We start from the raw sequence: 27,344 nt of genomic DNA, 5'->3' as shown, positions 1-27,344 counted from the left end.
CTCCACAGCAGTCTGTGGCAGAGAATTCCACAGATTCACTACTCTCTGGCTAAAAAAATTCCTCCTTACCTCCATCCTAAAAGGTCGCTCCTCAATTCTGAGGCTGTGCCCTCTAGTTCTGTATACCCCCACCATAGGAAACATCCTCTCCACATCCACCCTATCGTCCTTCCAACAATCAGTAGGTTTCAATAAAATTCCCCCCCCCCGCCACATTCTGCTAAATTCCAGTGAGTACAGGCCCAAAGCTGCCAAACACTTCTCATATGCTAACTTCTTCATTCCCAGAATCATCCTCGTGAACCTCCTCTGAACTCTCTCCAATGACAACATGTCCTTTCGGAGATATGGGGTCCAAAACTGTTGACAATACTCCAAGTATTGACGAGGCTTTTTCATTCCCATATTCTGGAGGTATTTAACCCTTTCCCAAATACTTCCACAATGTGCCTAAATTTAATATTAGTGGAAGAATTCTAGTTATCACAATTTGCACTGTAGATCACAATGAACCTGTCTTCACCAGACAGAAAAGCACATTAATTCCATAAGTGGAAATGAGCCAAAAAACATAAAATGGAATATATTCACCTTCTAAACCAGCACAGGGGATGGATTGATTTTTGTGCACAGTGTGTGGTTCAAAACAGTTCTCAGCAAAATCAATCACAATTTGAAGGCACCCGCATTTTCGTTTATTGCCTTCTGCTGATAGGTATAACCTCGCAGATTTGATAACATCCTTAGAGTTTTTTTTGCACTGCTTCTATCTCCCAGGTATAGTATGGCAACCAAAATTCTACACAATGCAATCATAAATTTTTGTATAACTTACCTAGTTCTCAATGTTCCCTCTCCAAAACTCATGTTAATCCTTGGTTTGTTTTAGTTCATGTCTTAATACCTATGCTATAATCTGAGTTATCTATAATTTTGTATTTACAGGTGCCAAAGTCATTTTGCAAGTCACTGATGCCTCCCTAATTTTCTTATTAATATCTTACATCATATGATTATCCATGTGGATACCCATTTGCCAGTTCTTCAATAATCCAGTATAGGACATAGAAAACATAGAAAACCTACAACACAATACAGGCCCTTCAGCCCACAATGCTGTGCCGAACGCATACTTACTTTAGAAATTACCTAGGGTTACCCATAGCCCTCTATTTTTCTAAGCTCCATGTACCTATCCGAGAATCTCTTAAAAGACCCTATCGTATCCACCTCCACCACCGTCGCTGGCAGCCTATTCCACTCACTCACTGCTCTCTGCGTAAATAACTTACCCCTGATATCTCCTCTGTACCTACTTCCAAGCACCTTAAAACTGTGCCCTCTCGTGTTAGCTATTTCAGCACTGTAAGCCCAGGACGCTGATGGTGTCGGATAGGCAGATTACATAGCACTCCAATACATTTTTCAGTGAACCGGATAACTTTAGAGCAGGGGTTCCCAACTTCTCTTATGCCATGGACTGCTACCTTTAACCGAGGGGCTCCTGAACCCCAGGTTGGGGACCCTGCTTTAGAGGGAGCACAGGAAACAAGTCTCCAGTAAGTGGGAAGGGAGTGCAAGAATCATCACCTAGTCAGCCAGACATTGCACCCTCAGGAATTCTGAATAATTGGATAGAGGATGACTGGAAATCTACTGCACACTCACTTTCTGCAAGTTTCTTAATGTCTTCTTGAAATTTGATGTACTCCTCAGGGATGATTTTCCAGCAGAAAATTACTTGGCCTAAGAAATTAAAATCTTAATTCCACTTTATTTGTACAAAATGCCGGTGCTGAACTTTTCATCAACTGCCACCCTGACATTCTTTATTGCTGCATTTCATATCAATTTGTATTAGTACAAAATATCTGGTGCATGAAAACAAGCCAAGATATATAACAAGATTATCATCAAAAATATTTGATATGAAGCACAGGAAGGTACATTATGGAAGAATAAATTTTATGATGAAAAGATACAGGCATTTTTTTTCCTGTTCCCGATTAAGATTTGAAACAGTACAATATTTTGAAATATAAGGTTAGAAAAAATTATTGCATATGTTGCATAACTTGTGCTACAAGCATGCACACACACAACTAATTTTTCAAAATGCTCCTAAGAAAATTCCTTCTAAAGCATTTAGCAAGTAACTTACAGGATGCTGAAGACATCTGGGATTTTTTCTCAGGCATACTTGCTGGTTGTTCAGAACCAAGGCTCGCACGCCTATCACCACGGCATGAAAAGTGAAAGGTGATAGTACCTGATTCCACCTGTTTCACCTAAAAATGAAGAATTAATTTTCTGAGATTTACTTTACATTTACACAAGCCCCGCATTTATAAAATTGATTGCCTTTTTTTAATTGATCTGAAGATAGTGTTATGAGTTATATTGGTTCCTCTAAAGACAGTCCCACAGTGTGTTAGCTGGTGAGCTTCAGGATTTTGCACAGATACAATGGAAGAATAGAGATGTGTATAAGTTAGAATGATGTGCAACTTGGAGGTAGTGTCGTTTATTTGTGCTTAACACTTCTGTATGGCACAGGTCATAGGTTTGAGGGATACTGCTGAAAGAAGTCTAAGGAAGTTGCTGCATGCATATCATGGTGCACCAGTGATGAAAATGGGAAACGTTTAAGGGGTAGGGGTATGGATAGAGGGGAGGCATTAAATGCCAAACAAGTGAGCTATGTTATAGTGGCTAGAGCTGAACTTTGCAATTGCTGTTGAACTTAATCTGCTTAGATACTGTTGTCCAGATTTTCATCCTGTCACAATAAAATTGACCTATCCGAATAAAGTCATTTCCTATCATTCTACAATGCCAGCTGATGCTACAAGTTCACTCCACTCATTTCCATATCACCCAACAGAATTGGAAAATAATCATTTTCTTTTAACATCCATCTATGTGTTGCCCAAAATGACTCAAGAATATTTTACAGTCAGTTAATTTGCTCATGGGAAGAACTCATGAAGTATACTGAGATAATGATCTGAGAATTTGTTTTGCTGATATGGGGTAAAGCCAAGCCACCAGGTGGGACAAATCTTTTGGTTATACATTATAGTAGTATGATTAGAAACAAGACTCTATAATTTCTTTTAGCACCCTAAAATATATTTTTATCTGAGACTGTGTAGTCGGTCCAACACCAAGTTACATGCCTCCAGTGGCAGCAATATTTTATCATTATCAGGATCAGTTTCATCATAAAGTGTGGCAGGAAAGGAGTGATGGACCCATAAACACGAGGAAACCTGCAGATGTTAGATGAAGGCAACACACACTAAATCGTCTCGACCCAAAATTCCTTTCCATAGATGCTGTCTGACCTGCTGAGTTCCTCCAACATTTTGTGTGTGTTAAGAAGTGATGGACTTAGTGGTGTATGAAGGTTTTAAAGGCTTGCTTGGAACTCCTAAAGTAAGTAATTTTATTTCAAAAATAAACTTTATTGATAATAATAGATAATTTAACTCATGGTAAATCAACAAAATATTGTCTTAACATTCAACCCCAGCATGCTGAGGAAAACTAAAGGTCTCTGTGATGGATTTTTAAATCAGGATGTGAGCTGAAAGAAAGCACAGAAGATGCTTTTCACACAAACACCACAGTATGCTATTACAACTTGATCATCTGTGTTCTGTTCTAAGTCTCTCAGGTGTGCAGCCAACAAGATCTATAAGTATCATCATGAGCGAAAAACCCAATTACCAACTTTTCAGAATGCTGATAAACTGACTTTTCCATTAAAACATTTCTATTGAGCCTACAGCCAAGTTATAACCATACCAAGCAGAGTGAGATTTCTGAGTGAATCAATTTACAACATTCACAATAAATAGAATAATGAATCATATTGGTAATGCGGTGGGTGAGAGGTTACTGTCAAGGGTGTGATTTTTATTGTATGGTGGGTGAAACACAGGTAAGCAATGGGTTGGCCAAGCAATACCAGCAAGTGGGAGATCAGAATACAGCAGGCAAGTGAGAATCCACATTAAGATTTCAAGCCAAGGAAAGTTAATTTCTCAGACAAGATAATAGTTTAAGAACTGAACCTCAACTGAAGGCAAGAATCGTTTCTGTATGAGTGATCCATGCAATTTCCTTGCCTTAAATTAACTTTACGCAAGTATAACAAAAGATGCAAGGCACAAACCTGGCAAATCACACAAGCCTATCATTAAGAGTCTGGTGACATTTAGCAATTGGGTTTCAGATTAAATTCCAGTGAACAGTACACAAAAGTATTACACTGCATGAGAAAATTGCCATATCATTATCTTAATGCCTTTGATAGAAATTTAAGGATATAAGAAATTTACACATTCTAGATAAATAAGGACAGCAGGATATCATTATGTAGCACAGATTTAACAATAATACAATCTGTTGTAAATTCTTTAGAAAATGAACATTCTTGCCAAGTTAAAAGTGGCTCATGACATTAGTTTTGTTGCTGAGTGTGCGAAGTGCACCACTGACTTCTTAAACCTTTCTTGGTAAAAGCTAAAGTTTCCATTTTGTTCAAACAACTTCTTCAAGTGGAACAGTATTCCCAGATATTAATCTAGTTTCACACTCAGTAGAAAAAGTAGCTATTTGTTACAGCAATAGGTGCACATCTAAATCTGTTCCAACCCAAGGCTCTTATAACACTTTTCTTCCAGGTTTTCTTCCCACAGTTGCCAAAAATTGCAACATATGCTGGACAACGAGACAGAATTGACAGCACAGAAACAGATGGTAGAGCCCAATGAGTTCACACAGGTGTTTATGTACCATACAAAGCTCTTTCCAGGCTGCTTCATCTCTGTCCATCACATCTTCCTAGCTTCTTCCTTTTCATCCATACACTTAGCTTCTGTATTTTAAAGTACCTGTGCTGTTTGGGTTGACCAACGAGTCATGATCGCAATTTTATACTCCAAGAAAAGAAACTTCATACAAGTATCTGACCCCCATTTATTAATAATTCGTGACTCCCCATGTCTGTCTTATTAGCATACCAGGTAACTGAACTGTTACAATATAATTTGCTTAAGTAACAGCAGCTATCTAATATCCTCTCTTCGGAGTTTTCTGCACATGGACATCTAGGCAACATTACACTGATCAGTATGAAGAGCAGCAACAGCAGAGCCTGATCTGTATCTCACATAAAATGCTTTCAAGATTTGGCAAAGTTAAAGCATTTTCCTTTTATTACCTAGGACACAGTCACCTTCTCCAGTACCAACATTGGCTTTCCTTTCAAAAGTGACTTAATGGTAATAGATCAGGAATCAGATCTGAACATTTTTTGAGACTTAAGGCTCATTATCAGGTAATCCACATTATTGACAACTGAGATCTCCTATTTCCACCCCCTTAAATAAAGTTTAAAAAACATAAATAAACAGCGGATTCCAAGGGAATGGAACAGCCTTTGACACTAAACTGGAAACAGACGTAATAATTTGTAGAAGTAGCAACCAAGAAGGAGTGTCACAGTTGTACAATGTGGGTGAACTTTCTGGAGATTATGTGCTAGTCATCTGGTTGGGACAGTATACACTAACGTAAATTCTGCATTCAACCTTCACAACTGAATCTGTTAGTCTCACCCCTATTTTAATTCTACTTGTTCCAGATCTGATTCCTGGTCCAACAACATTCAATAATTTAAAAGTAGTGAGACTGCTCATCAAGGTGTCAGGTCTCCCAGTCTAGCAAATAGCAATATCCAAAGTTCTGATGGCCTGAACTTTCTTGAAAACATTTGTGTGTTGAGTTGGGTTGACATCAAGATCAGGCTTCTATTGCTAAAGCCAGGCACTTACGCCAAAGAATAGCATAAATTCTAAAAAGGAGAAAAAGGGCATACTGTTAAGGATCTTGCGGACATAAGGAGACCTGATGATCAAGTTTTTTTTATACAGAGAGTGGTGGGCATTTGGAATAAACTGCCATAGGAAGTGGTAGAGGGGGATACAACTACAATGTTTAAAAGATATTTGAACAGAGTACATGAATCAGAAAGATTTAGAGGGCTATGGACTAAATGCAAATAAATGGAAACACTCAGGAGAAGACACCCTTGTTTGAATGGACAAAGGCTGAAAGGCCTGTTTCTGTGCTGTATGATTCTATGATTATTACTCATTGCTCAATCGCAATTACTGAACTGCTTATCCTATTATTATTAAGAAGAGAAAATCTGCAGATGCTGGAAATCCAAGCAATACACACAAAACGTAGGAGGAACTCAGCAGGCCAGGCAGCATCAATGGAAAAGAGTACAGTCGATGTTTCGGGCCGAGACCCTTCAGCAGGGTTATTACTGCCTATCTAATCTAAACTGGTCATCTTATTATTATCTTATTATTACTGCCTCTGAAAGTTGTTTAGACAAATTTCAAATGTGTTCCCAACTAGATCTAGTATCATATTTTCTAGTTTTCTTCCTCTATTAGTGAAGGCAGTGACAAATGTGGATAATAAAATGAATACTAAAAAAAGAGAAAAGGGGAGTTCTCCCAAGGATCTTGCTAATCCGTATCTCTCAATCAATATTACTAAAATAGATATTCTTATTATCACTATAGGAGTGGTCGGAGCTAAAGATGGCACCAGACAGCAACTTCTCCCAGCTCATTGGTGAAACAATTGAATATTTCCTATTCTAATGTCCCTGCTTTCCTTTTCAGGGTGGCTGGGATTCTTTCGGAATCTTTGACCTGCAGTGGCACTCAAAAACTGCAGTTCTGCATGGCACGTGTTCCCATTCTTAGAGCTCGCTGACTGGCCGTGCTTCGATGTGTCCAGGTTTGGCCTGAAGTCGGGCGACTTCAGGGCCTGCGTGCCCTGTGCAGACAAATTCTCGTCGGTGTCACGTACTGAAGCGTAGTGGGGACTGCAACATCAAAGACAGTGAGAATGGCTGTTGGTAGGCTCAGCACATGGCAATTGATTTGGCAATTCTCGAGTTGGGGAACTCGAAATAAAAAAGGATGCTTCAGACTGACTGGAACATCGAAACAGTGACTGTTGTCTCCCTGTCGCTGTGGAAGGAATATCTGTCTCTCCCTTGTTAGTGAGAGACAGAGAGAGAGCCTGTGGAATATCGAAATACTAGAATGAAGTTAGTATTTCATAGACTCTTGCATAGTTGGTGGTGGGAATGCTGATGCTTTACGCTAGAATAATTTGAGGGAGGGGAAGGGGGTGAGGGTTGATGCTGCTTGCTGCTGCTTGTACGTGGAGGGCGAGAGGCTTTGGAGTTCTTAGGTCCTGCTGTCATTCTTTGGGGGATTTTATTCTGTTTCAAGGATGTCTGCATAGAGTAAGAATTTTAGGTTGTATATCATATACATTCTCTGATATTAAATGGAACAACTGAACTATTGAACTAACTTAAGCCCCTGCAGTAGGCAGATGATTTGTTGAATTTCTTCTTACAACAGTGACTCCACTTTAAATGTACTTCACATGTCATAAAACATTTCAGAATATCCTGAGGCCATGAAATGTGATGCAAGAATACAAGTTGTTCTATCCTTTAGTGTTGACTGCTTAAATATAGGACAAGGGAACATTATTGTTCAGAAAATTAAAATTTATTTAAAAACTGCACATCATACTTTCACTACCTATTTTAAATTAGTAGATCTCCAAACAGCATCGCTGAGGTCATAAGAAAACAGCTATGACGGTACAGATCTGTGATCTGTAGTTCAGAATTCCGAAGATAACTCAAGAATTGATGTAAGTGCGAGCTCTCAAGCACACAGCAGGTTGATGATTACAAAGGACAATCAGGATAGGTAACTTTATAGTACAGACCAGACAGCACCTACCTCATCTGAACTCATCTCTGTGGAGGGAGTTTTGTAAACCAGCAAATTGCTTGGGTTAGGTGAAGGTCCACCCTGAAGTGGTATTGTTGTATCAGAGGTGCTGGGTCCCATGAATGGATTCCAAACAGCCCATCTCAGTGTTTGCATATATGCTGTTTTATCCATGGAGATGCTAGAAGACATCTGTAAACAAAAATATTTGCAACTTTAGCAAAACATTATACAGAACTCATCATTAATTAATATACACCAACAACAACTTCGAATTATGAATAACTTCAATGTGGCAAATATATTGTAAAGCAAAATACAGGAATATTATTAATATCAGACTTTAAAAGCACCACCATTTTTGAAAAGTATTTCCTGGATTTTTATGAAATCCCTGTATTTTCATTAGCCCAAAAGCAATGCATAACTTCTCTTTTCAACATCAATAACATTGTTCATTTCAAAATTATTAATTTAATCAAAATTTTAAAGAAGTGTAAAATTAGCTGATATATTCTGTGGTTTGATTCATAATCTAAGTTTTCCCCTTCGTGATCTTGGAATATAACGCAGAGCTGAAGTGATTTATGCACACATCATTAAAATTACACACGTATAATTTCAATAGGCAGAACGGTTGCTATAGAAGTGTTCTGTCGTATAAAATACTCCATGGAATTTTTAGTTCCAAAATAATAAAGTAGTTACTGATTAAATTGCTTTTGTAAAAGTTGCTAAATTACATAAAATTACAGGGATCGTGCAACACAGAAAGAGATAATTTGATTGAACTGCTTCAATCTGATTTGTATGCTCAGTACAAGCTTCCTTCTTCCTCCACGTCATCTAACTATAATTACTATATGTGGTTTTCCCCTTTCTCCCTCATTCTATGTTCTATGTGTTTACATAGCTTGCCCAAATTAAATTATCTATAAGTTTTTTTTTGACATTTTTAGATCGCCTCCTTACAATATAGAACATAGAGCAGTACAGCACAGTACAGGACCTTCAATTCACAACATTGTGCCAACCTTTTAACCTACTCTAAGCTCAGTTTAACTCTTCTCTTCCATATAGCCCTCCATTTTTCCTTCATCAATGTGCTTAACTAAGAGTCACTTAAATGTCCCTAATGTTATCTGTCTCTACCACCAACCCTGGCAGGGAATTCCACATACTCACCAACTTTGTGTAAAAACTTACTTCTGACATCCCTTTATACTTTCCTCCAATTACCTTAGATAATGTCCTTTTGTATTATCCATTGCCACTCTGGTAAAAAGGTGCTGGCTGACAACCCTATTTATACCTCATATCATCTTATACAACTCCATTAAGTCACCTCTCATCCTTCTTCGCTCCGAAGACAAAAGCCCTAGCTAGCTCAGTGTATCTTCATAAGACATGCTCTCTAATCCAGGCAAGTAAATAAATCTCCTCTGCATCCTCTCTGAAGTTTCCACATTTTTTATATGAGGCAACCATACTTGAACGTATTATTCTTAGTTGGACTAACCAGAATTGAAGGCTAACTCACCATACACCTGTATTAACTTAAATCTTCTCCAGATTGAATTACATCTGCCACTTCTCAGCCCAGCTCTGCATCCTATCAAAGTCCCGTTGTAACCTATGACAAATTTCTACACTATCCAAACACCACCAACCTTCGAGTCATCTGCAAACTTACTAACTCACCATTCCACGTCCTCACGCAAGTCATTCATAAAATTCACAAGAGCAGGGGTCCCAAAACAGATCCCTGTGGAACACCACTAGTTCTGGACCACCAGGCAGAACACTCTTCATCTACCACCACCCTCCTCCTCCTGTGATCTAGCTCATTCCAAATTCACGCAGCCTGGTTTCTCTAGACCACACGTTTCCTAATTGTCTGAATGAATCTATCACAGGGAACCTTGTCGAAGGCCTTATTAAAATCCATACACACTACATAAACCTCTCTGATTTCATTAATTTGTTCTGTCACTTCCTTGAATAAGTCAATCAGGCTCGTGAGACATGACCTGCGCCTCACAAAGCCGTGACAGAATAGGAATACACATGATGACAGTGGAGAACACTGACAACATCAGTGGGGACTAGAGCTTTAATCTAGGGCCTTAGACTGCTCTGCCAGACTACCACTTCTTTTCTGTTCTCTTAAGAGACAGAAAAACAAAAAACTCAGAATAGGTAATAAAAAGACTATGGGAGAAAATTATGAGAGCTTCTGAGTTCTTTCTCTATGGGTAGTGAAGGGCTCCTTTATCATTTAAAACATTAGTTACTGTTCTCCGAAGTTAGTAACCTCACCAAGGGCTCACTACCCCACAAAGAAGAATTCAAAAACTCTCATAATTTTCTCCTTTGGCGCTTTTTATTAGCTAGTCTACGAGTCTCTGGCAAAAGTTAGTTGCTTTTCTCTCACTCAGTGAGAACAGAGAACAAGCTAGAGACCTGAGAGTGTCAAATAAAGTAATGTAAAATGGGATAAAATCATATAGCCTAATTTCAATATGAGTAGGACTAACCCTATCATTTATCTGGAATATAACCAAATTATCCTTGTAAGGGAATAAACAGTTCAAACTGGTGTAGAATTAGTGTATAGCATTAACACAAAATGGATGAATGCACTTTGGGACATAATTTTACAGTCATTTGACTTCTATAGATTAAAAAATCAAATGAGATGTTAAATGGACTGCCAATTCACTTTCATCTATTTTGAGTTAGTGCTGAAGTTTCAACGACTCAGAAGCAATTGATTATAAACTTCTTGGATAAAACTGTTGATTTTGCTGTCTTTATTCACTTCAAAAATGCTATTGAAGGACTAAAATAAAGTATAATTTCAAATATTGAGGTTTTCAAACATGCAGAACATTTGATGACCACAAACTGTGAGCTTATGTAATTAGCAATTTGTTAAATCTGCTCCTTGATCAAGATCAATAGACTGATGAAAGTTGATTCTATTTAGTGCTGGAAAAGAACGATTAATAAATTAAGAATACACAAACAATATGAACATGATGACAATTCTGCAGGATTTGTACATTTCCAAATGAAAGCCGAGCAGCAACCATAACATAAGCTGGTGCAAGGCTTTGAGATATGCTGCATAAAATAAAGATCAGAAAACTGAAAATCAGTTTATAAATCCAAATGAATTAACCCAAGAGATTTTATGCATACAGTTTCTAGTGTATAATTTTTCAATTAAAATATTCAATTATTTTCCAATTGGATGCATTTTTGTGTTTTCAAATTAGTTTTCCAACATTACAAATCAGCGACAAATCAATCATTTGAGCAATAAATTTAGTAATGATGTAATTGTTCAGTGAAATGAGTCTCAATGGATTAGTTTACTACATAGCAGAAGAAAATTTATGATATGAATATACAAATTATGCCAAAAACAAAGACACTGGAATTGATTTGGGAAATTTATTATATAAGGCAAAGATTGTTTGAATAAAATATAAACAGTAAGAGGATTGTCAATTTCTATATCTTCTTAATAAAGATAACTTAATAGAGCACTTTTCATATATATGATCTAATTCAAAGTACTTTACAATGGGATAAAAGTACAAATTTGAAAATAAAATGAAAAATAAAAATAAAAATAAATATGTAAATAAAAGACAAAAAAATGTTAATTAAAAGCAAAGTTAAATAAATAGATCTTGAGCTGGCATTTAAAAGTGTCAACTGAGTCTACACCCATTATAATTTTAGGTATCGAATTCCACAGTTTAGGAGCATAGTTCTAAAAAGCTGACCTGCCAATTATCTTTTGAGGGAGATTGTTTAAATTTAAAGTACTGGAGGAAGAAGATCTGAGAGCTTAAGCTGGATTGATGTACCAAACCATTAAGAGCTTTAAAACAAGGACCTTAAAATCAATTCTAAAAGATACAAGAAGCCAATGCAGAGTAGCAAGTACTGGAGTGTTATGTTCCCTCATCCTGGGTTTGGTTAAAAGTCTAGCAGCAGCATTCCGGATGAGTTGAATATTGTCAATAGATTGCTTTGGAAGGTCCGTACAAAGTGCATTGCAGTTATCTAATCTATTTAATATAAAGACGTGAATTCGTTGTAATGCCCTGGTTCACACCTTTACTGTTACGCTGTAGGTATTTTTCAGCATCATTACATGACAGGAACAACCATTTCTTTGCAATGTTTCTCAAGTGTAAAGATGCTGCTCTGGTCCCTTTCTTTATGTGGGATTTCAAAGTTAAATCTGAATCAAAGGTAACACCCAAGCTAGTTACTTCTGATGTCACAAGGGGAGCCAAGTTCTCAAGTTTATACAGAAATTTATCTCTTTTGGCTTTGGGATCAACCAAAAGTATTCCAGTTTTATTTTCATTTAGTTTTACAAAATTGTTGCGCATCCATTTGTTTATTACAGCCATACACAAAGTCATCATCAGGCTCAATGGAGATATACATACAATTGTGTGTCATCTGCATTAACTGTGGAAATGAAGTTTATGCTCTCTAATGTCTCCTAATGGAAGCATGTACTGTATAAAGAGAAGAGTATGGGACCAACACCCTTATTTATTAGCTGCATTATCAGGCCTTAAAGTAACCAAAATTTGCTTTTTACCAGTTTTCTGACACAAAATAAACCTATAATTAGAAAAGTGGTTTATAATTAATTAGCATACAATATATTAAACATTCTTTGCAAAAAAATTTTTAACAGTAACTAAATTCAAGTTCCGTTTACTTACTTAAAATGGAGGCAGGAACTGATCTTGAATTATTAATAACTAGGAATGCAGTTCTTTTTAAGTTTATTCTATTTATTATGTTAGGATAGAATAGTGTTTCATCTATTGAATTAGCATCCAGAGTTTTGGAGCATTGATCCCAATACTGTGGATTTTGGTTAATCGGCCATTGGTTTGTTGGGACAGCACTTAGCACAACTCAAAGAACAAAAAGTAATTGAGAAAGTCGGGATTCCCTTTCTCTATTTGGGACAATATTCCGCTTAATTGGGACAGGAGACTATTGCCGTACTGTTTCTAACTAGCGTCAGTCATGTGTATTCATATGGCTAACATTTGTACTATAGTAGTATTGGTAGTGTTCTAATTTGTTCTGTATTTTATTTAAATACATAATTATTTCTCAGTTAAATGGTAGTTTCAAGAATTTCCATGAAACTTCTGCAAATTGGGGCAGCCCTTAATTGGGCCAAACTGTAGTGATCCCAATGTGTCCCAATTAACCAGAGTCTACTGTATATGAATCTGAATCCTACAGTGTCAGTTGGGGAATATAAATTTAAATAATTAACTAAATCTAGAATGTGGAAAAAAATAACTGAGCAATTCTTGTGAACTGTGACATTAAAATTATAAAGTTATTGTGAAAAATCATGTGATTTACTAATGTCCAAGTAACAACAGCAACATTCCTACAGCTTGGCAGGCAACCCTATTCAAGTAATGTTATGGCTGCAAACCAGAAAAAAATTAGAGTCACGGAGTCATACAGCACATGAAAAAGCCTACACCTGTCAATGCCAACCACAGAATATCCACCTGCACTAATATGATCCTCTAGAAAGTAGCCTTTCGTTTCTTGGCAATTCAGGTGAGCCTCCATCTCCAGCACCCACTGAGGTGAAGCATTCCAGATTCAAATTGCCATCTTCCTCAGAGTCCCTCTAAACCTTTTACCCTTTACCTTAAACTGATGCCCTCTGGTCTTCTGCACCCCAGCAATGGGGAAAAGTTACTAATTATGGGAATTAGGAATTATTATTTTTAATTATACAGTCTATGTATGATTTTGTATATCCGATCACGCACCAGCTCAGCTTCCTTCACTCCAGGGAAACAAACCCAACCTATCCAATATTTCCTGGTAAACTTCCTCTGTGCTGTCTCCAGAACCATCACATCATTCCCATCCTGCAAAAAGTAGAACTGTCCATGGAACACCTGTAATAGACTAACCTATGTGTATTAACTTGTTCCATAACTACTCTGTTCTTATGTTCTTACCCTTGCTAATGAAGGCACATACTCCATATGCCTTCTGCCTATCTGTGCTATCTTCTTCTGTGATCCTTGCACTTGTACACCAAGATCCCCAAGGCATTATTCATTATATTTACCTTAGCCTTACATGTAGTCACACAAAGCATTACCTTATATTTGTGCAGTTTACATTACATCTGCCATTACAAGTGGTAGCAGGCAATGTCAATCCTGTCATCCATCAGCAATTAATCACTAATAATTTACAAACCTAAGCCCAGTCTGGGTCTTACCAGTACAATTTTGCTCCTGACCACATCACAGCCTTGACAATAGGCTCCTGACCACATCAGAAACATGATCCAAAAAACATAATTCCAAAGGTTATTGTTCTTGATATCAAAGTGTGACATTATGAAAGTACAGTAAAAATTAAGTCAAGGTAAATCAAAGGGAAAACTCAACAGAGTTGGCACTATAGCTCAAGTTCAGGTTCAAGTTCAAGTTGAACTTTCATTCAACCATACATGAATACTCATGAATACAGCCAAACAAAACAGTGTTACTCCAGGGTCAAGATACAAAACACAGTACCAACAGTCATACACAGCACAAGACACACACAACATATACATTATAAGACAGCAGGAAAATATTATATCACACAAAAAAATATAATCCAAATCCCTAGGTCCATGAATGTTGCAGTAGTCTGCAGTTGAATACAATACATCACATCTTCCACTGAGTGAATATTGGAGGACAGCACCAATTCCAGCATATACACCGCACCACACCGCCTCTGGCACTCCAGCGGAGTGCACCAGTTCCGGCGCCTCTCTCCTGGTCGCCTGTATGCAGCTTTCTTACTGTGGACCCCACTGTTCACCGATAAACCTGTGAATCGGACTTGCAGCATTCCACATTAACAATGTGCAACAGAGCCTTGCGATCACAAGAATAACAACTAAAATGATCACTCACAATTAGACTGCATACTTTCTTCATGCACACACTAGAACATCTCTCTGACACGCAGTGTCACGAACCACACAAAGTTCAGTTCCTTCAGTTTCTCTGCCAATGAGCAACTCACTGATGGGGTTACACCTGCAGTACTTTAAGTTCTTTATGTCCAGCAGGGTCTTGAGGTTGTAAAAAAACACATTTAAAAAGACAATAACACCTTTGGTTGTCCCACAGAAGCTGCTGCATCTGAGCACATCGCCATCTTACCAGAAGTCCTCACGAAAGAAAAATAATTGTGCTTCTTGGAAGGAAATTATTCTGTGTCCAGAATGTTACTGCAGGAGTTCCACATAGCAGTGTCCCAGCCCCAACCATCTTCAACAACTTTACCAATGAAACAGGTGTATGATTTAGGAGTAGATGTAGGCTAGTTAGCTCCACAAGACTGCCCTGTTATTTAATAAGATCATGACGAGCTCAGTGTAACCTCAATCCCATATTCTTGTTCAAGCACAGTTAACTTTCAACCCCAGCTTATAAAGAATCTGTCTATCACTGACATAAAAATGTTTAAAAATTCTTCTTCCACTTACTTTGGGAAGCCACTTATGACCTGAGCTGTAAGTTCACCTCATGTCTGTGTTAAGTGGACGACTCTTATTTTTAAACTGATGCCTAATTTTCCACATGAAGAAATATTTTCTTCACATTCACCCTTTCGAGAACCCTTCGGAGCTTATATATTTCAATCAAAACTGTTCTCCTCCTACCTTCAAAGAGACAGAAGCAAAAGATCAATGGTCCAGAAGTAAGGACAACAAAGAAGTGTTCACGGGAAGCAGAGGCGTGGCTACAGGATTGCTCTGAGTCGATGGGTAGGCCATATTGAAAGGCTAACCAGGGGATTTGAATGAATACACTACAGTTGTCACAGGGTATTCACAGATATCTTTAACCTCTTGCTTTGACAGGCTGAGGACATAACTGCTTCAAGAAGGCTTCAATTGTACCGGTGCCTAAGAAGAACATGATAACCTGCCTTAATGACTATTATCCAGTAGCACTTACAGTACATCTCTGTGAGTAAGCCGCTTCTCAATTCCTGCCTGAGCAGTGACTTGAATCTGCTCCAAGTTGCCTACTGTCACAACAGGACAACAGCAGATCCCATTTCATTGGCTCTTAACTCAACTTTGGAACATCTAGACAGCGAAAATGCATACATCAGGATGCTCTTCATTGACTACAGTTCTGGATGCAATACTATCATCCCCTCAAAACTAATTAGTAAGCTTCAAGACCTAGGCCTCAATACCTCTTGGTGCAACTGGATCCTCAATTTCCTCACTTGTAGACCCAAGTCAGGTTGGATTGGCAACATTGGTTCCTCCACATTCTCCATCAGCACAGATGCACCGCAAGGCTTAACCCCCTGCTCTACTCGCTTTATACATGACTATGAGGCTAAGTACAGCTTTTTGTATTTTCAGTTTGTTGTCATGTGTACAATGATTGGTTGTTTGTTCCATTGGGTGTGGTCTTTCATTGATTCTATTGTGTTTCTTGTATATACTGTGAATGCCCCCAAGAAAATGAATCTCAGGATTGTATATGGTGACATATATGTACTTTGATAATAAATTTAATTCAAACCTTGAACTCTCCCTCTACTAAATTCCAGCAGATACAGATTGTCCACAGTTATGCCATTGCAAACAAACAAACTTGTGCTAAAACCCCATGAACTATTTACTTAAAGTTTCTAAATGGTGAGTAACTGATGATGTGTTTTTTTTTTGTTAAGTAACGGAATAACATAACTTGTCATGAAGACATTTGATTTCAATGTTTTGTGTTAACATATTTTGGAGATATTTTAAAAATAAAGCATATTTTGAAACATGAAAATTATATGAACCTAGCCAGTCCACGTTTTCCTCAGAAGACAACCCACCCTTTTGAAATAGTGGTATAGTAAACCTCTCCGAATTGCTTCAAATTCATTTATATCCTTCTTTTCCCATTATCGCCCTTTATTACTTGAAGCATTAGCTCTCTACTTTCAATTCCCCTTCCTATAAACAAAAACATTCTGTGAGCTTTTCTAATTACTGGCTGGGCCTGCATATCAACCCTTTGAAAATCAGGCACTATGGCACTCAGATCCCTCTGCATCTCAGATGTCGACAATATTTCACTAATTGTATAAAAGCTTTCTTTTACTTTTCCTGCCAAGATGGACAATGTTCACATTACACTCCATTTACCCACTCGTATAACTTGCTTTATACTTTGTAGCTTCCTTTTATCCGCTTCAAAATTTATTCTCCTACCCACTTTTGTGTTGTGAGGAAATTTAATAATCGTACCTCCTATCCTCCATCCTACACATTTATATAAATTGTGAAAGTTTGAGGCTCCAGCAATGATCCTAATGACACACTATTCATTACATCCTGCCAATCACAAGAAGAATCCCATTTATCTTTCCTCATATTGACGAAGATGGTAATTATTGGGCACAGCAATTAAGTAATTGTAACTTGCCAGGTCATCTGTCAACATTCTGAATGGTGGCAAAATATTACTTCATTTGTGCTTGGACTGTTTCTTTATGGAGGTTTTCATTCATGGTCTAGGGTTTATATTTGTAATGACAATCTTTTAAATATTATAACATATGAATCATGATGACACTGAGCTGCGACATCCGTTGAAGTCATGACTCAGGCTTAGTTGTGTTTTCAGGTTCATAGAGAAGGCTTTGGGGCAGTGCAGGGTATTAGAAGACAGATTAAGGGTTAGCGACAAGGATGAAGAGGAGTTAGAGGTTAGGGGCAGTAAATGTAGAGTCTGGGCAGGAGCCAGTGTTCAGAGTCCTGGTTGGAGCACTTCACAGTTGAAGGTCAGCAATTCCAGAGGTCAGGTCAGCAAGCGCTAAGGAGAGCAGTGATCCCAAAGTTGGCAAATCCCAGGTCAGAGGTCTGTATGGGCAGGAGTCATGAGGCTGGTGATTCCCCCCAGATCACTGGGGTCAGAGGTCATGCAAATCCAGAAGTCAAGGCTTGAAGCTCAAGCCTGTGATCAGTGTCCTGAGATACCCAGATATTAGCAAAGTCTGAAGCTGGAGTCCCAATATCTGCGAATCTGAGAGTCCAGGGCCAAGGACAGTCCATTACAAGGTTGGAGGCCTCTCTGTGTGTGTGAGTGAGTGGATTAGGCCAGTAAGCTTAACTTCTGTTGAAAGGAAAATGTTACTGAGCTATTATTAAAGGCATTATGCCAAGACACTTCGAAAATTTCAAAGTAATCAGACAAAATAAACATGTTTTTATAAAAGCAAAATCATGCTTGATTTATTAGTATACTTTGAAGTAATATGTTGTGAACAAATGGAATTAATAGATATATTTAAATTTCCTGCAGGCATTTGATAACATGAGGTTATTGTGGAAGATAAAAACTCAGCATGTGGGTGATAGTTACTGTTGTGGACAAAAGATTGGCTGGTTAACATGAAATAGAGTAGACATAAATATGTCATTTTCTGGTTGGCAAGATACCTTTGTTGCTCAGTACCTCAAAGCCATGCACTGGGAGAATACGGAGGTCCTGCTAATTGATAGAAGCAATGAACCACCTCACACACTAAATCAGCCACAATTGTAAAAGAATCCATTGTTCATACATCGATCCTATATTCCACCACAGAACCCAAAAATCCAGACTGTAGGTAACCCTCTCAGGAGTAAATAATCCTCAATCTTGAAGAACTGCCTAACAATAAGAAGACAGAAGATCGCCATAAAACTTGCATGGTCCAAGCCATCATAAACAATGCTTCATGAATTGTAAAGAAAGTGAAGCTTTCCCAAGACTTAAACGAAATGGCAACTTATTCTTTAATTCCTCATAGCTTCAAATAATTTTCTATTTTATTTATTGTTTTATTGGTGACAAACATTTGGAGTGACTGCACAAATTCCAACCTAAAGTAACTTGCTTAAAATAAGATAACACTGAATCAATAAATTCAAAATATTTGCAAACCACTCTTAACTTAATAGCAAACATATCGCAAGCAATTGGACTAGCTTCACTAAGTGCTCCATCTCTCTTAGTAAATTCAAGGCAGTTCCACTGACTGCGTTGCAAAAATCAATTGGCTTTAATCATCATCCCAGGAAAACTGCTTCATTAAAATAAATCCAATGCATAATTTAGCAGCTGAGTGCCCATTTGTCTTATTCCATCTAATCCAAATCTCAGCTCAGTGAACATGCATAATGGAAAATGATTACCAGAATCAATCACATACAGAGAAACACTAATTCCCTGTAGGTAGTGTAAAGAAAACACCTGCACTTACTTCATATTGTGGATTCATGAGAGTGGTGAGAAAAAAAAAACTTTGAACTGGTTTTGTTATAAATATATTATACAAAATTTGTATTTTTTTACTTGAAAATACAAATGCAATTAGTACGTCAGTGAAGCAAACTAGAGTATAATCCCAGATTTCAAGTAGAATAAAGATAATGTGTATGTTCTGCTTATGTTGATATATAAAAAGCTAGCATCACCCCTAGCAAGCAACAATCATACGAGAATTTCCTCTACAGGAATATCAGAATGTGGAGAATTGGAAGGAGGGTTTGAAAAATCAAACTCAAATTGGCATGATTACAAACTGAGAAAGAGGGTACCAAACACAGACAGATAATAAAACAAAAGGCAGGAAAATATTAATAAATTTGAAAGATAGACAGGCAACTGGTTAATAAACTCCATAAATTTAGTGTAAGATAGTATATTTTTCTAGGAAAAATAAGGAGGCCAAATACTATACACAAAATAAATTGAGCAGTAAAGCAGAAGGAGTTGGCGATATGATTAAGTGGGCCACTGGGGTATCAAGACAGTCTATTAAGACCACTAAAGATGTTAAAATCTAGAAGCACAGCACTGAAGTGCTAAATTTATACAGAAGCTCAGGTAGAACATATTCGGAGCACTATATGCAGCTCTGGTCTTCATAATAAAGAAATAAAAATCAGTAAATACTTTTAATACAAAGAGTTAGAAACATTTATTGTTAGACCATAGAAGCACTATGTACAGAATCTGTCCACCATTCAACAGGAAGAATATGGTAGCAACAGAGAAAGCACAGAGGAGATCTACCAGAACACTACAATGGAATAAAGTTATAAGGTAAGATTGGATAGACTGGGTTTATTCTCACTGTAACAAAGGGGACCGTTCAGAGGTCTACAAAATTATGTGGGGCACAGATAAGATTGATGATCAGAATCTCCTTCAAAGGGCAGGGAAGTCTATAATTAGAGGGCATAAATATTAGCTGAGGGAGAGAAATTTAAAAGAGACTTTTGCAGAGGGTGGTGAATACTTGGAACAAGCTGCTAGAGGGGGTAGAGGAGGCAGATACTAATACAATATTTTAAAAGTACTTGGGTAGGAAAGGAATAGAAGGAGACAGGCCTAATATGGATAAATAGGATTGACGTGGACAGGCATGGACGAGGTACACTCTAAGGGCTTATTTCTGTGCCGTAGGTTTCTATGATTCTATGATATCAGTGAAGGTACAAAGAGGACAACTGAACCAGATTAGAAAATTAATAGAAAAGACAGAACAAACTGGGCTTTGTTCTCTCAAAAAGAGGCGGCCATAGGATGACATACAGGAGTTTTCAAAGATTATATAAAGGATTTAACAAATATGGTGTTCTTGCATGCATGCAAGACCAGAACCATAAGTATGACATCTATATGCTCTTTGCTTTTGCAGTTTGCAAAGGCAAATAACCATATAATAACCATATAACAATTACAGCATGGAAACAGGCCATCTCGACCCTTCTAGTCCGTGCCAAATGCTTACTCTCACTTAGTCCCACCAACCTGCACTCAGCCCATAACCCTCCATTCCTTTCCTGTTCATATAGCTATCCAATTTTACTTTAAATGACAATACCGAGCCTGCCTCTACCACTTCTACTGGAAGTTCGTTCCACACAGCTCCCACTCTCTGAGTAAAGAAGTTCCCCCTCGTGTTACCCTTAAACTTTTGCCCCCAGCCCTCAACTCATGTCCTCTTGTTTGAATCTCCCCTAATCTCAATGGAAAAAGCCTATCCATATCAACTCTATCTATCCCCCTTATAATTTTAAATACCTCTATCAAGTCCGCCCTCAATGCTCCAAAGAATAAAGACCCAACTTGTTCAATCTTTCTCTGTAACTTCGGGTGTTGAAACCCAGGTAACATTCTAGTAAACCTTCTCTGTACTCTCTCTGTTTTGTTGACAATTAACACTGTTGGAGCTACCAATAGAATATCTTTTAATGAAGACAGAAAATTAGCAGTGACACTTGGTACAACGAGATAATAAAGTTATGCCTTGTGGAACACTCTATTCTTAAAAGTACCCCTAGTTGCACAACTGATAAAGTCAAGAGTTCAGGCGAAACTTCTTAACCCTGAGAGTAGATTTAATGTTCCATTTGCTACAACACAAACTAGTTCAAGTGAAGTTAAACAAAGCAATTGAGGGAGAAGAGATAGAACACTATGTCAATAGTCAGATGCAGAAAGGTGGATGAGGCACAAGGAAAACATAAGCACAGCGCGGCCGAGCTGAATAGCTTGTTTCAACGCTGCAATTACCTAGTATGTAAAAATGCTACAACACACCTCCAATGTGCAACGTATAGTTTGGGTGACAAAAACTGGCTAACTAGTAGCAAAATAGAGGCAGGAATTCAATCCCACTACAGCACTGGAAGAGCAGGAAAGGAAACAAATTATTTGCTTGACTATTCACTTATGTGATGACTGAACTGCAACTGAACTCCATTTACCTGTATTTTGCTGCTTCATCCTTCAATAAATATTTAACACTCTCAGTTTCAAAAGCAGCAGGGTACAGGGGGCTCTGGATAGAGGTAGTACCTTTGTTGTCTGGCATGCTGCTCCCTACCAGACAAGGTGAACTGGCATCACTGGTCTTCATCCATCTCCTAAATCTCTCACGTATTGGCTCCAAGCGCCATACCTCAATAAAACGCTTCAGTGGGCAAGCTAAACCAAGTGAGGGGGTGGCGTTAACACGGCACCACTGGGCAAAAGACTTCCATGATGAAGTCACCAGCCGGGGCAAAAAGGTTTTCAGATGAACTATAACGCCACGTGTTCACAACCACCTAGTTGGAGGAAATCGGCGGTGGTCAAACCTGGAGAGGGATGGGCTCCACCAGGTTTCAGATGCCCAAGACACACCGCATGGTGAGCGCACCAAAAAGCAACTTCATACCGGATCGGTCACAGCCCGGGTTACCAATGACTGCGCTATCCGTCTCACACCAGGGCAGACGCGATAAATGTGCTACTAGTGATTCGACATAGAAGATCCGTGGCAGAGAGGACATCACAATCATCACATGGAATGTAAGAATGCTGAACCAAGCAGGGAAGCTCAAGGAACTCACGCATGAGATGCAAGGATACAACTGGCACCTTCCTCGGGCTCTGTGAAGCCAGATGGAAGAACGCTGGAGAAGTGCATACCAAGGAAGGACACGTACTCTATTATAGAGGAGAACAGAACAGACAGGAAAATGGCGTCGGGTTCCTAGTCAACAAATTCATCAAGAGTGCTGTCCTAGGATGCCAACCAGTGTCAGGCAGGCTCATGACCATCCGCCTGCAAGTAAAGCCGTTCAACATCACAGTGGCACAAGTCTACGCCCCAACAATAGACTACGACGATGAACACATTGAAGAATTCTATAAGAAACTACAAGATGTCATCGACAAGGTGGACACAAAAGAGATTGTGATCATTCAGGGTGACTGGAATGCCAAGGTGGGCAGAGACGCACAAGATGAGTGGGGGGATTTCATCGGCCCCTCATGCAATAACACTTTCAATAAGAGGGGACTACACCTGCTGGAATTTGCCAGTTATAACAACGTGGTACTGTCGAACACACTTGGAGAGCACAAAGCATCCCGAAGATGGACTTGGCATGCCCCAGTGGTCAACATCACCAGATCGACTACATCCTGGTGCAAAGACGGCACAAATATGGTGTGAACAGACCGAAGACCAGAACATCCCCAGGAGCAGACATGGTTAGTGACCACAACCTTGTCATGATGAACATCAGAGTGCGCTTAAGGAGAATCAACAAGCCAAACAACAGCCGGCTGGGATTTGACCTTGGAAAAACTAAAAGGCCCTGCTATCTCTGAAGAATTTCAGGCAGCAACTGGGGGGAAGTTTGCACCAATACTCCTCCTTGATGAAGACCTGGAGACCACCACAAATAACTTTAACACAGTGATGACGGAAACAGCAAGCAAGATTCTGGGGAAAAACTGCCGTAAGACTAAACCATGGGTCACTAACAAGATACTGGATATGTGTGACACAAGAAGGAAATTAAAGAAAGATAAAAACACAGCAAAGGGAAGAACAGAATACAGGAAAATTAACAAGGAGATTAGGAGGGAAATGAAGGAAGCAAAGCAAAGATGGATAGCCAAACAATGTGCAGACATTGAAGACAGCCTCTCCAACAACAACAAAGAAGGCATTCCAACTGGTGAAAGACCTTACCAAAGAAAAACAAGCCAAAATGAACACCATCCAAGACAAAAATGGCAAAAGTCTCACAAGAAGGAAAGGAAATAATGGAAAGGTGGACAGAGTACTGTTCAGAACTGTACAACTACCAGAGCAAAGGGGATCCATGAGTGCTGAATGTGCAGGAATCTTCCAGTGAGGAAGACTATACAATCATGCGTGAAGAAGTTGAAGCCATAATACGATCACTGAAGTGTGGGAAGTCAGCAGGAGTTGACAACATCCTTGCTGAACTGCTGAAGCATGGAGGAGAGGCCACAATAGACATACTTACCACCATCTGCAATAAGATCTGGCAGACAGGTGAATGGCCGACACCTTGGACTCAGTCGCTGATCGTTGTGCCTCCCAAGAAAGGCGATCTCCAACTTTGCCAGAATTACCATACCTTCAGTTTGATCAGCCATGTAAGCAAGGTAATGCCCAGAATCATCTTGAACAGACTGAGACCTCAGGCAGAAGATATCATTGCCGAGGAACAAGCAGGCTTCCCCAAGGGCAGAAGCACCACTGAGCAGATTTTCAACCTCCTCACCCTTTGTTAGAAACACCTTCAGCACTGGAGACAGTTCTATCACGTCTTCATAGACTTCAAGAAGGTGTTTGCCTTATGGGCCACCATGAAGAAATTCAACATGGGGCAGAAGCTGATTCATACAATCCATCAGCTCTACACCAAGGCAACCAGTGCAGTACTCGATCAGGGCATCATTAGGGAGTGGTTCCATACCTCTGTAGGAGTCCGTCAGGGCTGCCTCCTCTCCCCCACTCTCTTCAACCTCTTCCTGGAATGAATCAGAGTGTTGCCCTTGAAGATCATGTGGGCACAGTCAGCATCAGACGGAGGAGCATCACAAACCTAAGATTTGCTGACAACATTGATGGACTTGTAGGAAAAGAGGACAAACTGGCTAGCCATTTTGAAAGAGCCTCCACAAAGTTTGGAATGGAAATAAGTGCCGAGAAAACCAAGCTCATGGCAAGGGCCAATGGTGCCATCACAACAGACATCTCAGTCCATGGTCAGAAACTTGAGACAGTGCAGCAGTTCAAATACCTGGAGGCAATCATCAGTGATGAAGGATCAAGACCAAAAGTCCTGGCAAGAACCGCACAGACAATGACTGCACTATCCAAACTCAAGACAATACGGAGGGACAGCAACATCACCATGACGTACAAGATCAGACTCCTGTGTGCACTGGTATTCTCCATCTTCCTGTAGCATGTAAGACATGGACCTTCACAGCAGAGCTACAGAGGAAGATACAGGCTTTGGAAATGAGATGCTATCGCAACATCTTGGGCATCCCATATTTGGACCACATCACAAACGAGCAGGTCCGCAAGACCATCCAGCACCACATTGGCCCCCATGAAGACCTTCTCACAACGGTGAAGAAAAGAAAGCTGAGACGGTACAGCCACATAACAACATCCAGTGGCCTTGCAAAGACCGTTCTACAAGGAACTGTAGAGGGGAAAAGACAGAGAGGTAGATAGAGGAAAAGATGGACAGACAACATTAAAGAATGGACAGGGAAAACATTTGCGGTGACGCAACTCTGGCACACAACCACGACAGATGGAACAGACTGGGGCAAAGTTTGTCATGACAGCACCCCGACGACTCCACCAGGAGTTTAGGACGCAAGGCAAAGCAAGGTCACTTTTTATCCCACACACATAAAAGTTGCTGGTGAATGCCGCAGGCCAGGCAGCATCTCTAGGAAGAGGTGCAGTCGACGTTTCAGGCCGAGACCCTTCGTCAGGACGAAAAAGTGAACAACAGGAATTCTGCAGGTGCTGGAAATTCCTCTTGTTCACTTTTTATCCATTACCTTTCGTAAGACAATGTTCTAAATATCCCCCAACATTCTTTGAAAAAGTATTTCATGATAATCCACACTGGCTACAATTTTAATTTTTTGTTCTTTGTTCTTGATTCCCTAATAAATGGAAATAGTTTCTTTTCATCCAATTTAGCAAATCTTATTAACATTCTAAACACCACATTCAAATTTCCCTCACTTTGATTCTGAACAACAGAAAGTTTATAACAATAATAATTTTCATAAAGAGGAATAAGGTTCATTGAGGAATGAGCCTGTGGGTTCTAGAGAACAAACTTAGAATATAAGCACATATATGCCCAAAGTCTGATTAACAAAGTTGGTGCAGCTGGTTCTAGCAAGTGGGGATAGAACAAAATGGCAACAAAGAAAACCTTGTTGGAAAACTGCTGAGGACTACAGTGCTCAGTATTCTATTATACATTTCCAGAAAAGATACAGAGGAATAAAAGGCAAGTGGGATGGTAGTGACATCATGGGTACTAACAACATCCTGGCTGTAGTATTGACAGCCTGTGCTTCTCAACTGGCTGTACTTATGGCCAGGATATTTCAATACTCCGGCAACACTGATAATCTAACCAACAGCGTTCAAAATTGGCTGGGCATATCTTGTTTACTAAAAGCAGGAATAACCCAATCTGGCTACTAAAAGCCTAACATATCCTCAATTATTAGCAAAGTGTTGGAGGATGCAATGTAAGTGGTGGAAAGTGGCAATTACAGACCAATAACTTGCTTTGCCAGGTAGCTCAACTCCAGATTTTAACCCAGACCTGATCCAAATACCAAGGAACTGAAAACAAGAGATAAGGTGTTTGTGACTGCCCTTATGACCACTTGTGGCTTTCAGGAATCCTGGTAAAGCTGAAGTCAATCAGCATCAAGGAGAACATCAAATCTCATAGAAAGCAAACAGATCATAGATGGGAAAAAGTACAGTCAACGTTTCAAGCCAAAACACTTCGGCAGGACTGGAGAAAAAAAGATGAGTAGATGTAAAAGGTGAGAGGAGGGGAGAGAGAAACACAAGGTGATACTTGAAACTGGGAGGGGGAGGGATGAAGTAACAAGCTGGAAAGTTGATTGGTGTAAGAGATACAGGGCTGGAAAAGGTGGTCTGGATAGGAGAGGACAGAAGGCCACAGAAGAAAGAAAAGGGGGAAGGAGCACCAGAGGGAGGCGATGGGCAGGCAAGGACATAAGGTGAGAGAGGGAAAAAGGAATGGGGAATGGTGAAGGGGAGGGGAGAGAAAATCAATGTTCATGCCATCAGGTTGGAGGCTACCCAGATGGAACATAATGTGTTGTTCCTCCAATCTGAGTGTGGCCTCAGCACAGTAGTAGAGGAGGCCATGGATTGTCATATCGGAATGGGAATGAGAAGTGGAATTAAAATGGGTGGTCACTGGGAGATCTGAGCACATCTTTCCCTGCCCCTCCCACTTTCTGCTTTTCGCAGGGATCGCTCCCTACGCAACTCTCTTGTCCATTCATCCTTCCGCACTGATCTCCCTTCTGGCACTTATTCTTGCAAGCGGAACAAGTGCTACACCTGCCCCTATACCTCTTCCCTCACTACCATTCATGGCCTCAAACAGTCCTTCCAGCTGAGGTGACACTTCACCTTTGAGTCTCTTCAGGTCATATACTGTTTCCAGTGCTCCCAGTGTGGCCTCCTGTTTATCAGTGAGACCCAACATGGATTGGGAGACCACTTCGCTGAGTACCTGCACTCCATCCACCAGAAAAAGCAGGAACTCCCAGTGGCCACCCATTTTAATTCCACTCCCCATTCCCATTCCGATATGTCAATACATGGCCTCCTCTACCATCGTGATCCTCAGGTTGGAGGAGCAACGGCTTATATTCTGTCTGGGTAGCCCTCAACCTGATGGCACGAACATCGATTTCTCGAACTTCTGGTAATACCCCCCCCCCCCCACCATTCCCCATTCCCTTTTCCTTCTCGCACATTATC

At 39.5% G+C, this 27,344-nt stretch overlaps 1 protein-coding gene across 3 annotated transcripts in view; it reads right to left on the bottom strand.

Annotated features, from left to right (window-relative positions):
* The window catches only part of nphp4 (nephronophthisis 4), a 433,219-nt gene that overhangs the window by 163,411 nt on the left and 242,464 nt on the right, over positions 1–27,344 (bottom strand). For all 3 annotated transcript variants that reach the window (XM_072244772.1, XM_072244773.1, XM_072244774.1), the window contains 2 exons: positions 7,860–8,042; positions 2,162–2,288 (listed from right to left, as the gene is read on the bottom strand). In XM_072244772.1, coding sequence (XP_072100873.1) covers positions 2,162–2,288; positions 7,860–8,042 — 310 coding nt within the window. The remainder of the gene's footprint in view (positions 1–2,161; positions 2,289–7,859; positions 8,043–27,344) is intronic.

The sequence above is a fragment of the Mobula birostris genome, chromosome 27 (genome assembly GCF_030028105.1).
Source record: "Mobula birostris isolate sMobBir1 chromosome 27, sMobBir1.hap1, whole genome shotgun sequence".
NCBI lineage: Eukaryota > Metazoa > Chordata > Chondrichthyes > Myliobatiformes > Myliobatidae > Mobula > Mobula birostris.
Note: the sequence above shows the minus strand (reverse complement) of the source record. Positions and strands in the feature narration are given on the sequence as shown.